Source organism: Mercenaria mercenaria, chromosome 18 (genome assembly GCF_021730395.1).
Source record: "Mercenaria mercenaria strain notata chromosome 18, MADL_Memer_1, whole genome shotgun sequence".
Lineage (NCBI taxonomy): Eukaryota > Metazoa > Mollusca > Bivalvia > Venerida > Veneridae > Mercenaria > Mercenaria mercenaria.
The window spans coordinates 39,535,523-39,548,185 of record NC_069378.1 but is presented as its reverse complement, the minus strand read 5'-3'; the positions used below and the strand labels follow the sequence as shown (position 1 = coordinate 39,548,185).

Sequence of the window (12,663 nt, the reverse complement as noted above, 5' to 3'; positions counted from 1 at the left end):
TAAGAAACTAACATCATTAACAAAACTCAATCAGGATTTAGACAGTACCATTCATGTCATACAACACTATCTAGACTAATAGAAGCATGGCTTACAGATATAGATTCTGGTAAATATGTCGGAACTGTATTTTGTTTAGATATACGAAAAGCTTTTGCTCTTGTTGATTATAACATTTATTGCTCTTGTTATTCTATAATGCATATATAATGTCAATATTTGATTATTGTTGTACTGTATGGTGTCAAGGAAATACGAGTTATTTAGAGTAAATAATGAAAATTCAAGATAGAGCTGCAAGAATAATTTCAAATAAAACGTTCCAAACAAGAACAAAAGATATGCTAAAAGAACTTGGGTGGATGTCATTTAATGAAAGACATCATAGCGTCAAACGGCATAGCGACGCGCTGGAAAAGAAACCAGCAGAAAACAAGCAACTATCCGTAATGGATACCGTCAAAGATGTACATAAAAATCCTTGATAACGTATTAGAATTGAAATAATATAAATGTATCTAAAACAGTGATTTGCTTTGAATAAAACCATTGTCGTTTCCTGATATAACTCCAAACAATGATTTTATTCAACGACAAATCACTGTTCGAGATATATTATTTCTTAAATTACACATTATGATATGACTGGCTGGTTGATAACAGTATTTAGATTCTTAACAATTACAACGGCTTGAAACAATAAGCTCCATGTTTAAATCCGAAACAATTTTATTGTAATCAAATATTACATTTCTAACTGGTATTTTCCTGACTAAATGTAACATTTTCCAGTCCCAACTAAAGTGTCAATTTTCCATTTCAAGAAATATTTTGATTTCTATATTTTTACAGCTATGTCACGGTGGGGAAACCAAGAATGCAACGTCATCAAAACCCAGCGCAAATGAGCTGACCACACACAAATTTACGTCGATTCAGGTCAGAAAAGTCTTGTAACTTTTTTATTACCGCAGTTTTCGACTGCACCGTACCCGGCCTGGAGTATACTATTCTGCGGTAGTGTTCCATGTTGTACGTTTAGCTTGGTTATTGCTCGAAAACGCGAACAGTTGGCAAAGAGGGTATGAGCTGTACCACACTTTTGTCTAAGAAAGTGAGTTTTGATCGTATTTTCGTAAATTGAGGACAGATTTGACGCTCATTTCATATCAGTGACGAGCATAATAGTCAACCACTGTTTTATTCTGCTATTTTCAAGGATATCTGACGATATTTTATTCAAAACAAACAACATTATTAAAATGAGAACATCCACACTGACGACTTTGTTGGAGAACATCCACACTCTTAATTACAATTATTGCAGTTGTGCTTCCTAAAAGCTATGCCTTAGGCAGTCAAGCTACGTTGTTCAACGACAAATGTCGTTGGGAAATTAATTTTGGTAAATCAACATTTACTTCCAGTTGTTTATTAACCCGGTAAGTCACATACTGTATGCGGAGCTTAAATTTGTTCACAAAATGATTGTAAATACTAAACAGGTAGCAAATAATAAGAAAAATAAATCTTCTCATTTCATTTAAATAATTTTACACCAATTACATATGCGAGATAACAAAGTGTATGTAAATCTATACTTAAACACCCTTACAATTTTCCTGGCTGAACTACTATTAATGAACAATATGGCTCAAGCTCGATAAAATAGTTTGAAATTATTAAGATCTGCTAATATCAAAAGATGTCCGCAACTAGTAAATTTATTAATACAGTTGTAACAATATTTTCCTGGCTGAACTACTATTAATGAACAATATGGCTCAAGCTCGATAAAATAGTTTGAAATTATTAAGATCTGCTAATATCAAAAGATGTCCGCAACTAGTAAATTTATTAATACAGTTGTAACAATATTTAATGTTTGAAAATTATTTTTTGTCCAATAGCATTGCAGTACATTTCAAATTATGGGAAATTTATTTTAATAAATCAGCATTTGATTGAAGTGCGATATTAGGGGCTAAGCTTCAGCCAGAAAACCTGCTCTGCGGGATCACTTAAGACAGTCACAGCGGAGAGAGAAAACCAAGGATGTGAGGAGTGTGGAAAGGTGTATAAATTCTGACGAAAGTTGAAGGCGTCACATGAAAATCTTTCCCGTATGTTGCCTAAGGTAGTTCTACAAGTTCTGATCCATTTGTTTTTCTTCACTGATTTAAAATTCGATTAAACTCCGATTTTTTCCAAATTATAGAATAAACTTGCAACTTTTGGCAAATGGAAATTGATAGTGTCATGTGATTTTTTCTGCTTAACAAAATGTTTTGACCTTAAGTAACTTTTTGTAATATGTGCCTATAGGAAATCATCTTTTCAAAAGTAAATTGTCCCCAATGAAGCTTTTAATGAATCTTCTCAGTCGAAAATATAAGCTACGGTCTTACGTGTGCCTTTATTTTAGTTTATACTGAATTCATTTTAGGTCGATTGTGATGGAAGTTCTACAACTTATATTATTCACTCTCGACCCCTCATTCCTGATAGGATCGATCTCCACGAGGGTATGAGAGAAGAGCGCCAAGTAAGGAAGCTACTGATACCATTTTTCCCGTCTTTGGTATGACGCGGCCTAGGATCGAACCCACAACCTCGCGCGCTCGAAGCGGACGCTCTACCACTAGGCTATAGACGTTGCCTTTATTTTAAGAGATCAGCGCATTTCAAGCTGATTTAAAGACACTATTTAGAACTATTTATTGTTCGAACAATTTCAATATCACGTTTTATCTTTAGAAATATAATACTGTTGTCATGGGATTGCCATTCAATAAATGAATTTCGGTTCCGTATGCAGAACCCAGGCTTTAGTCTACGCAATGATAATACATTGTATGCCTTTCTGCTGGTTTATCAAATGTGCATAATCACCGTAAGTGATAATGCCCTTTTTATGTATAAGGTTGGATTGTATTTGATATTTGAAAGAGACTTCCATTTGCTGAAATAAGATTTAAAATATCTTAGTTATAATATTTAGTTAAAATACTAACTATCCGTGTTTTATGCACTTTGGGGTGGATATAGTTATAAACAAAATAACAATACAATTTGCTTTGAAACTTTGTTTACAGGACTTTTTTTCCTAAGATGCAACCAATCTGAACACCGTGTCCTTATGCCACACTATACACAGAGATTAATCTTAGCCTAACATGTGCTCAGCCATTGCCATATGATTAGGCAGATCTATTTTAACTAGTCTAGACTCGAGGTAAATGGTTAGAACTGCTGATTGTATGTATAGACGACACTGGTTGTTGAACAACATAGCTTGACTGCCTAAGACATAGCTTTTAGGAAGCATAACTGCAATAATGGTAATTAAGAGTGTGAATGTTCTCCAACAAAGTCGTCAGTGTGGATGTTCTCATTTTAATAATGTTGTTTGTTTTGAATAAAATATCGTCAGATATCCTTGTAAATAGCAAAATAAAACAGTGGTTGACTATTATGCTCGTCACTGATATTAAATGAGCGTCAAATCTGTCCTCATTTCACGAAAATACAATCAAAACTCACTTTCTTAAACAAAAGTGTGGTACAGCTCATACCCTCTTTGCCAACTGTTCGCGTTTTCGAGCAAAAACCAAGCTATACGTACAACATGGAACACTACCGCAGAATAGTATACTCCAGGCCGGGTACGGTGCTCTTTATCTCGAGTCGAAAGCTGCAGTAATAAAAAAGTTACATGACTTTTCTTACCTGAATCGACGTAAATTTGTGTGTTGCCATCTCATTTGAGCTGCTTTTTGATGACGTTGCATTCTTGGTTTCCCCACCGTGTCTTACTGTTATGGACAAAAAGTAAAAACAAACACGTTTTAATAAAACTGTCAACATTTTTATTCAAATGAGAAACGTACGAAGATACATGTTTTATTTGTAAATAATGACTGTCTAAAAATATCTAAATGACTGCAAGTATGAGCGTGTTTTATGATCAAACTCACAATGTCTACTAGAATAGTTCTTACTAATGGCATTTTTGAAATATAAGTTGATTGCATGCTCAACTTTGCTTTGGAAAGGGCACTTGAATTAATATAACCACTAATGGTGGAGGTATCATGAGTAGTATAAATAAGTATGATCTCCTTTAAATAGGTCTATATAAAGTGGGACGTGTGTGCGTGCGTGCGTGTGTGCGTGTGTGTGTTGTTGTTGTTGTTGTTATTGATTTTCTGCTAAACTATTGAAATAGTATTTTGCTTGTCGATTTGCACTTTACACTATGTTTTAATGTTAGTAACTATTAAACATGGTTTAATGTCACTTGCGTCGCTTCCCTGCTTGTCCATATCGCTGTTATGATGGGTATCTCAAGGTCACTGCAGTAGAAAATAAACAAAATATTAAATTTACAATATACTCTTTCGTGGATTTAGACGAAGAATTTTCTTCTTGTGTCATACATTTTGAACTATATTTATACTGTTTACACCACTTTTGATAACAGTTCTCGGCCTGTTTACTGCTGCTCAGCAAATGCTTTATCACTTGTTTTATTTTTTCTACTTATTTATTTGTTGTTTCTGTTAGATAAAAAAATGTCAAAGCTTAATTCGTGAAAAGTTGACTATGTTACCGTAAATTAAATAATGAAGTGCAAATTGCAACACTAGAAGTAGTTTCCCATCAAAGAAGCTTTAATTGAAAGAAGTGCCCACATGTTTGTTAAAGTTCTGTTTTCTTCTTTTTCTGAGCTTTGGATGGGCAACATTCCACCATGTTGATACAATCCCCTTGTTCATTTGGGTATTCATCCGGGCATTCACTGATATTCATACATCTACACTCTCGCTTTTCGCCTTTAGCAGCTGAAAGGCGAAATAAAAAAAAATTATAAACTGAATTTTGCGCACATCTAGATGTGAAAACACCTATTATTATTTTATTGATTTCAAATTTAGTTCTGAATTGTTTGGACAAAAGTAGGTCTAGCTAAGTATGGCATAAATTATGGTTATATAGTACCATCTTGATATTTAATACACTGCGCTGTTCATAAAATGTATTAAGCCGAAGACATCTGCACAATAACAACAACCTTTAAACAATACAATTTATTTTACACTTAGCTGGTAACTAAATAACAACAATTCATTCTTATTTTCTTCTCTCTTTCTTTTGATATTTTTAAAGGCAATAATTTCTGGAATGAAGAAACCATCAACAAACGGCGACTGTCGGAATAGCAAATGTCCTGATGTATCAAAACGCATGCTTTCAATTGGGCAACTTCATATGATGTCATGCACGTTTTTCATATGACGACGTATTGTATGTTTAACAATTATTGTAGCCGACTGAGCCTTTGAATTTGATATGCATCAGATATAGATATGGCTTCGTAATACTTATTTCGAAGTAATTGTTTAATGTTATGGTTGGACAATTCACACAAAAAGTCAACACAGCAGCTAACTTTCGCATATATAGTGTATATATATATTTCATAAAAATATTTCATAAAATTGGGAACATGTTTCAACTGTCCGAGCTTACTACGTTGAATTATGTCTTAGTATTCTATGTTGTTTTGGAACCCTATGTTTTCAACTTTTGCATAATTACGCCTCTTTTCTTCTCGAAACATAGATAATCAGAGCTAACAATTTTGCTGTAGCGTTTTGAAAATATGTTGCTAAGTCAGTTTTCGCGACAAGGACGAAAAGCAAAATGTCTCGAACGAAAAGTTGAGAACTAAATGTTAGACTGATATTTTTTTTTTATATTTTGCATTAATATAAACTAAAATGGTATACGAATGCAGTATGTTTTCTTATGATAAAAGGTTACATTGTTTTAAAACTGTTTACTGTCTTCAATATTTTTACAAAAATATAAAAAAAAAAACAATATCTTACTTTTAAGATCTTCTTTCACGGTATTTCTTAAAATCCAATGAACTCTAAATACATTCCTTTATTACAAAACTAATTCTGATACTACTTACGTTCATTGCAGCATCTAGTATTGCACCAGCCTTTTTGAACCATCTTTATCTTTCCTTTTATATTTTCACAGCCAAAGTTGGAAGATATACACACACAACCATCATTGGACTTGTCTGTGGGTAGAAAAATACGTGTCAGAACGCACAACATTTAACCATTAAACCAACTGTTGCAACAGCATTCGTTTCATGAAGAGAATTTGTTAAATCATCCATTAAAAATAAGCAAAGGAACCTTAGCTAAGAAGATAAGATGTAAATATTCCTTGCGTATTTATATATTAAAATCATCGAGTGCATATAATCGTTACATATGCATTAGAATAAATAATATTTACTTAAACAGACATTTTATTATGACAGCACAAAGAACTTAAAATAAATTACACATGTAATTGTATTATTATTTCGACAAATAAGACTTCTAATATTACGATTGATTCAGTACTAAACAAGACATTTAAGATTTGTTAAGTTTCGTTTACAATCATTGGAGCTCGTAAAAAGTGTATAATATGAATCGTATTTCTGTACGTTTAAAGACCAATAAAGGAAAACCTTTAATACAAAAATTAGTCTAAACAGTAATTAACAGTTGTTAATAATAATACAGCAAGGAAGTAATCAATTTAGTTTTGCGAAAAATATCTCCATTTTAATTGTTCTACAAAGATTCAGACACACAACGGTCAGGATCCAGGAACGACAAATCATTAATTAATACACCACAGCTGTTGCAGATTGTAATTTATTCTTCATCAGATAAGACAGAAGTGAATTTGTAAATGATTAGTACTGTCACATAGCATCGCGTTTTACATTTAGACATTAAACTGAAGTGCTAGAGAAACCCAAATAACCACTGAACAATAAATAAATTGAAAAAAAAACAAAAAAAAAAAAAAAAAAAAAAAAAAACAACAGCAACAACAAATTATATGTGGGCCAATATGCATGCAATTTGGAAATAGAAAAGGTGGAAAACCACAGGTAGCCCAACACGACATAACGAAAATGTTGCAGGCTCGGTTTGATTGTAGCCTTATACCAACGTTGGGGAACTTGTGTTTATTGTAAGTGTTTGAAATAAATAGGATCATATTCTTATATCCACATTCAATGAATATAACTATTCATGACCAGTAAACAATTAAGATATCATTAATTTTACAAAAATAAAAGTAAACAATATATCATAACATTGCTAAAAAGTAAATATTTCAGTGAATGTTTGGTAGTCAATGTATTATCACATTGCTAGATATAGATATAATTATGAAGGATCAAAGAATGAAGATACAAATAAGCGCAAAGTTAACAAAAAAAAAATGAAAAATTAACACGTATATCATTATTTCTGGCCATGCAAAATATATCTAAATGAAATGTGAAAATGAAAATTTAATACATGTATTTAATCAAAGCTAACAATGACGAAAAAACAAGAATAAATATCCAACAGGGAAGACCACATTCCAAAAAGGAAATTAGCCCCTCCACGAAAAGCGCAAATCAGCATGCGGACGTGCAAAAGAACAATACACACACTCACACGCAAAGCCACATAAGGACAAAACGAACAAATAAAGGAACACAGTTGAGCATCGCCTTGGAACAGTCAGTGGCAAAAACACCACTGGGGAATTTAAACAAATTTGGAGCTTAAAGTGCACCTAGCCTCACTCTTACCCACATCATGTTTCAAAGCCACGTGTAAGTCAAAGTTATCCCTGTCGAATGAATCCCTGACACACGCAATAGTAACGTGAAAAACATGCAAACAGTCCTTATAAAAATTTACAAAAGTAAAAATGTCTAAAGCCTTACGTTCAGCAATGGCTTCCTCAATAGTTGCTTTTTGTCCTGAACAATATTTTAAAAAGGTTCAATACTATTAAAAGAAATGCTAAAAATAGATATTATTATTTAAAGTCTTAGTTTCAACGAGAGAATTAAAATAAAAGTAACACTTGGAAGCTTATACATTGTACACTTAAAGAAAAACTTTGTTGAGTGAAACCAACATTAAAACAAAACCAATAATTTTTCAGACATAAACAATTTCGTTCGTTATATTGACTGAAAAGCGAAGAAACTTTTACAAAAAAAAAAAAATCAATTAGAATATGTTTAACACATGATGGAATGTCGGTCTCGAAAGTGTTAATATTAGCAAAAAACTTCCAAATAAAGGCTTGAAACATTTTTGACCTAAAGAAAATCATAAAATATTCAGCAAGTTGTTTTACTTGTTGGAACAAAATGTAACGTGAAAGAAAACCATACCTGCATTTACTTGTGCAGCTACAAGCAATATTAGACCAACTGAAATAACCAAATAATTCATACTGACACCGTCTTTTAGAAATATTTTCTAACAATCCACTCCAAAATCTAAAATAAAACTAGTGGAAAATTGTCGTTTCTCTTTACTTATTCCAGTCACTGGTAATACGTGTCTTCCGCAAACCTCATAAGGCGTGTCTCACCCGCATAAACGAACGTTCACGCCTTTAAGGAGTGATTTGATACAGTTCAGAACCAACTGTTTGGAGGTTTGAAGTAATTAATTCAATGAAATCTATCATTTTTGTCGTCCTTTTAAAGAAAATAACCAATTTTCTTTCGCTTTTAGACACGTTTAGATCAATCAAAACCAGGAGCCAATAAAACAACTACAACGCACCAAAACATCATCAAGATATCAAAAAAAGCTAACGACAATTATTAAAATCAAATTAGCACTGTCATTTCTAAAGTCGATAAAATATATTCCTAGGTGGCAAAACATATCAATCGTATTGGTTGGTAACATATTTACAATATTCAAAAGTAAATGATCTTGGGATAATCAACGTAGCTAAAATTCGAAACTGGTCCAATACCTTTCCTATCATCATTGAAAACATGATATTGTTTTATTTATAACACATTCTCAGCAGTCAAATGTATTTTCTAATCTCATAAGTTGGCCGAGTCGAGGCTTTATCCCAAACAAAATTTTCTGGCTTTATATAAATAGTTCAGAATAACCAATTAAGTTCTGACCAACAGAAATTAATCCATACAAAATTGTCATTTCTTGCATTGAGAAATGTATTGATGAAAAGTAAGATGCCTTTACAGTAGCAATGATACTTTCCACGAAATAGTCTTAATTGACCGTTTCGGTGTGTTTGCCATGGCTACTGAATAGTTCAGTTGGAAGAACGGGAAGAAACAACTACTATTCTGATTTTTTTCTCTTTACATGGTATACTTTAGCAACCCCTAAATATATCATAACTTGTATAGAATAGAAATGCACCATTTTGGTCTAACAATAGCAAAGGATCTATCAGCGAGTCTCGTTCTTGTTCTTGGGACAGTAAACTGAATGTTAGTTTGTATTTTCCTTGAGCACATTTCAACAACACACCAAATAAGATGGAGCTTTTCCTTGTACAGCGCGAAATACAAGAACAAGAATTTTGAACATAACTTTAGTCCTTACAGGCAGCCATTGAGGAGATTTTAGAATTTCTGTTGTAGGCTGACCATTTCGAGCATTGGTAACAATTTAGCTGTTTGGTTTTCCACTCTCTGAAGTCTGTTGATTTGACAGGTAGGGATATCGGTGAAAAGGCCATTGCAAAAGTCAAGATGAGAATGGATAAGTCCATGCACCATGATCTTTGTGGACTTTTGTGACAGATATTTACGAATATCTTTCAGATTTCTTAGCTGGACATATCGATATTAATACACCTAGGTGTCTTACAGGATCAAAAGACTTCACTGTACATCCACCAACATTCACACTTAAGATGTTCACTTTTGCTTACTGATGCTTAGTTCCTTACGTGATGATCTAGCTTAGTTTTTGAATTGTTCATTTTTCAATTTAAACTTTGTCATCCACAAGATCACATCATAAAGACATTCATTTGCTTGTCTCATTTTGCACATTTCCAGCTTGAATTCTGAATGTTTTTATGGTCGTCTGCATATCCATACAATTCATTTAAGTATTTCTGAAAATTTTGTTGAGAGCAGCGATATACATGGTTAAAATGACGGGACCTGCACAGTAGCCCTGAGGCACAACAAATTTCAATGGTTCCATGTTTGAAAATGCATTATCAACAACCATTTACGTTGTTCTTTTCGTCAAATAAGATTGTTGTTATATTTTCTGGTCCTTTGGGATCATGGAGTTCATTCAACATATGTGTAATAGAGTTCCACTTAAGCCGGTGCTAGGGGGCGTGAAAGGTGTTGCACATTTCATAACCTCTCATGAACAGACACAATCAAACCGAGTCTGCTATTATTCTTCTTGGTTGCATTCTTTGCTTCCAAAGGATCTTTTTACATATTTTATTAACCCAGTTAATCCCAAAGTCATCATAAAGAACTTGAAGTACTATTGGAATACTGAAGGTATCAAATGCGGCACTTCTCTTCATAGCCATGATTGGTACAAAATCCTTGTCAATACCGTCTTATAAATCGCTATACATACATTTAAATCATTGCTGTTTCTACACCATGACATTTTCGGTATGCACTATGATATGCTGGAAGTAGATTATTGACTTCAACATGCTAAGTTATTTGTTTCAGGGCTGAGTTCTCAAGTACTTTTGATAGAAATGACAAGGTTGACACAGGTCTATAGTTCCGTTTTAAGGGAAGATCCTTCTTCTTCCATAATGATCTTATCATTAAACTTTTTCACTCACTTGGAAACACATCAGGTGATAATGATCTATTGATCTTCAGTAACAACTGGAGCAAAGAACTGAATATTTTCATTCAGTTTATGTGTAGGAAAAAGCATCAAGTTCACAAGTTTTTGAGTTTGATTCTTTGATTATTTTAATGACTTCAATTTCTTTTTAAACTCAGTCATTGTCGCATCGTTCACTGACTTGTTTAACATTTGAGACTCATAATTTGCTGTTCTAGGGGTTATATTATCTAAGTCTTTTCTCAGTTTGGTAATTTCATCAGCAAAGAACCGCAAAAAGTCATTGGCAAGAGTAACATCATTGGTGTGTGGTGGTAACTGGTTGTCCTTCGTGCGACCGAGCAGACAGGAAGTTACCCCGTACAGTTTCTTTACATCACCTTCTGTCTCACAGATTTTAGACTGATAGTATTTATTCTTTGATGTTGCTATGGCAGCAGTGTAACTATTTCCGGCCCTTTTGTATGCTTTTTCTATTAATCTAGTAGTTATCTTTCAAGTAAATATTTTCCATTGATCTTTTAAACTATTTTAATAATTACAAGTATCCAGAATACCATATGGCACATTTGGTCTACAAACTATGGTTTTTATTTTGAGAGGAGCATGCTTGTGAATAATATCATAGGTAGATTTTGTGAAAATCATTTACATTCGAAGATCTTTCAGTCAGTTCATTTAAACCTGAAAGGTATTTCTGCAAGTTATCATCGCACACCGTGATATTTCCAGTTTCTGTTCTACGTAACGACTGACAAAGCAATAGTAGGAGATGAAATAGTCAGATAAGGGCTCTGTTACATCTGAAAATAGATTTCGTTTTTTAGTGATGTTCAAGTCCAAACTATAACTAGATCTATCACTATTGTGCGTTGGATTTTTAACTCTTTGAACCAATCCAAAAGCCTCAAGACATTGCAAAATATGTTTTGCATAGTTATCTGATTTCATATCCAAATTGAGGTCAAATCTTCCATCAGTTCTCAGTGAAAGTTGTTCTAATACAATAGGTCTGTGATTTCTTTCATAAACATTGCTTCTGTAACTGGGTGTTTTTCAGAGTACGGTGGCCGATAAATACCAATTATCAGGAAAACATTTTTTTGCTATTAACTTTCCACTCAGCATATTCAAAGGACTCAAAAGTTTCAGACGGATTTCCTGAAACCTTATCTCTGTAGAACAGGGCAATTCCACTACCCTTTCGCTCAGGTCGCGGGACATCATCAAAACTATATAGCCACCCCCGTACAACTTCATCACATCAGAGCCTAGAGAAGAAGGTAATGTTTGTCCGTTCTAATTAGTCAGTCATGTAAACAAACCCAAGAAGTGATTAAAAAAAACTACTGATTGTTTAACTGCATTACAGTAGATTTATACATTTTGACAATATTTGCTACATTTTATAGGAACAGAAGAAACGTTTTATCAAACGAATTTCACCCGCCATGCCAAAGATGTGAACAGATCTCGCGGGCCATCACATTCGCACGAAAATTGCTTAAATAAAGTCCTTCTTCACATATTTTTCGTCCGATATTTTGATGAAATTAAGATAGTTCTTGAAAAAAGTGTGATTAGTTATGCATGTTTCGATTTATAGAAGGCCGTACACGCCATATAATGTATACTGGATCGCTGATCTCATGGGCGTCCGCCATTACAGCATGCTATTTACAAATTTTCGCGCCATCGAGAACTACCAATGACGTCATACGGTTCTGGTATATTGTTAATAATTGAAAGGAAATCACATCGTTATCGTCTTCGTGTCGGTAATGACACAAAGATGGGGGACAAATTTTAAATGCATTTTAGGTGGAATTAGAACAACCAAAACAAAATTAAATAATTTTATTTACTTTAAGCAACTCTAAACAGTAGGAATTTGAAGGGTTTACATTTGAATTAGGCTTTATCTCTGTCCAGTTGGGTGTCTCATTTA

At 33.3% G+C, this 12,663-nt stretch overlaps 1 protein-coding gene across 4 annotated transcripts; it reads right to left on the bottom strand.

The window, feature by feature from the left end:
- Positions 1 to 3,854: 3,854 nt before the first annotated feature.
- LOC123539221 (uncharacterized) lies at positions 3,855 to 12,404 on the bottom strand. Of its 4 annotated transcripts, none has more exons than XM_053530201.1 (5): positions 12,332 to 12,382; positions 8,270 to 8,308; positions 7,811 to 7,846; positions 5,984 to 6,097; positions 3,855 to 4,844 (listed from the first exon to the last, which is right to left on the bottom strand). In XM_053530201.1, the coding sequence occupies exons 1-5, from the start codon at positions 12,336 to 12,338 to the stop codon at positions 4,702 to 4,704; spliced, it is 339 nt and encodes a 112-aa protein (XP_053386176.1). In that variant the 5' UTR covers positions 12,339 to 12,382; the 3' UTR covers positions 3,855 to 4,701. The 4 variants fall into 4 exon arrangements, with proteins under 4 accessions (XP_053386176.1, XP_045179688.2, XP_053386178.1 ...); XM_045323753.2 differs by lacking the exon at positions 12,332 to 12,382 and having other exon boundaries at positions 3,855 to 4,355; positions 4,695 to 4,844; positions 8,270 to 8,383; XM_053530203.1 differs by lacking the exon at positions 7,811 to 7,846 and having other exon boundaries at positions 12,332 to 12,404.
- Between the last annotated feature and the right edge of the window lie 259 nt (positions 12,405 to 12,663).

Coding starts and splice junctions, on each gene's coding strand:
- LOC123539221 (XM_045323753.2), bottom strand. CDS start 8,330: ATGAATTATTTGGTTATTTCAGTTGGTCTAATATTGCTTGTAGCTGCA. Junction 6,098..7,810: donor TGAGGAAGCCATTGCTGAAC/GTAAGGCTTTAG, acceptor TTCTACCCACAG/ACAAGTCCAATGATGGTTGT. Junction 4,845..5,983: donor TACTAGATGCTGCAATGAAC/GTAAGTAGTATC, acceptor TTCGCCTTTCAG/CTGCTAAAGGCGAAAAGCGA.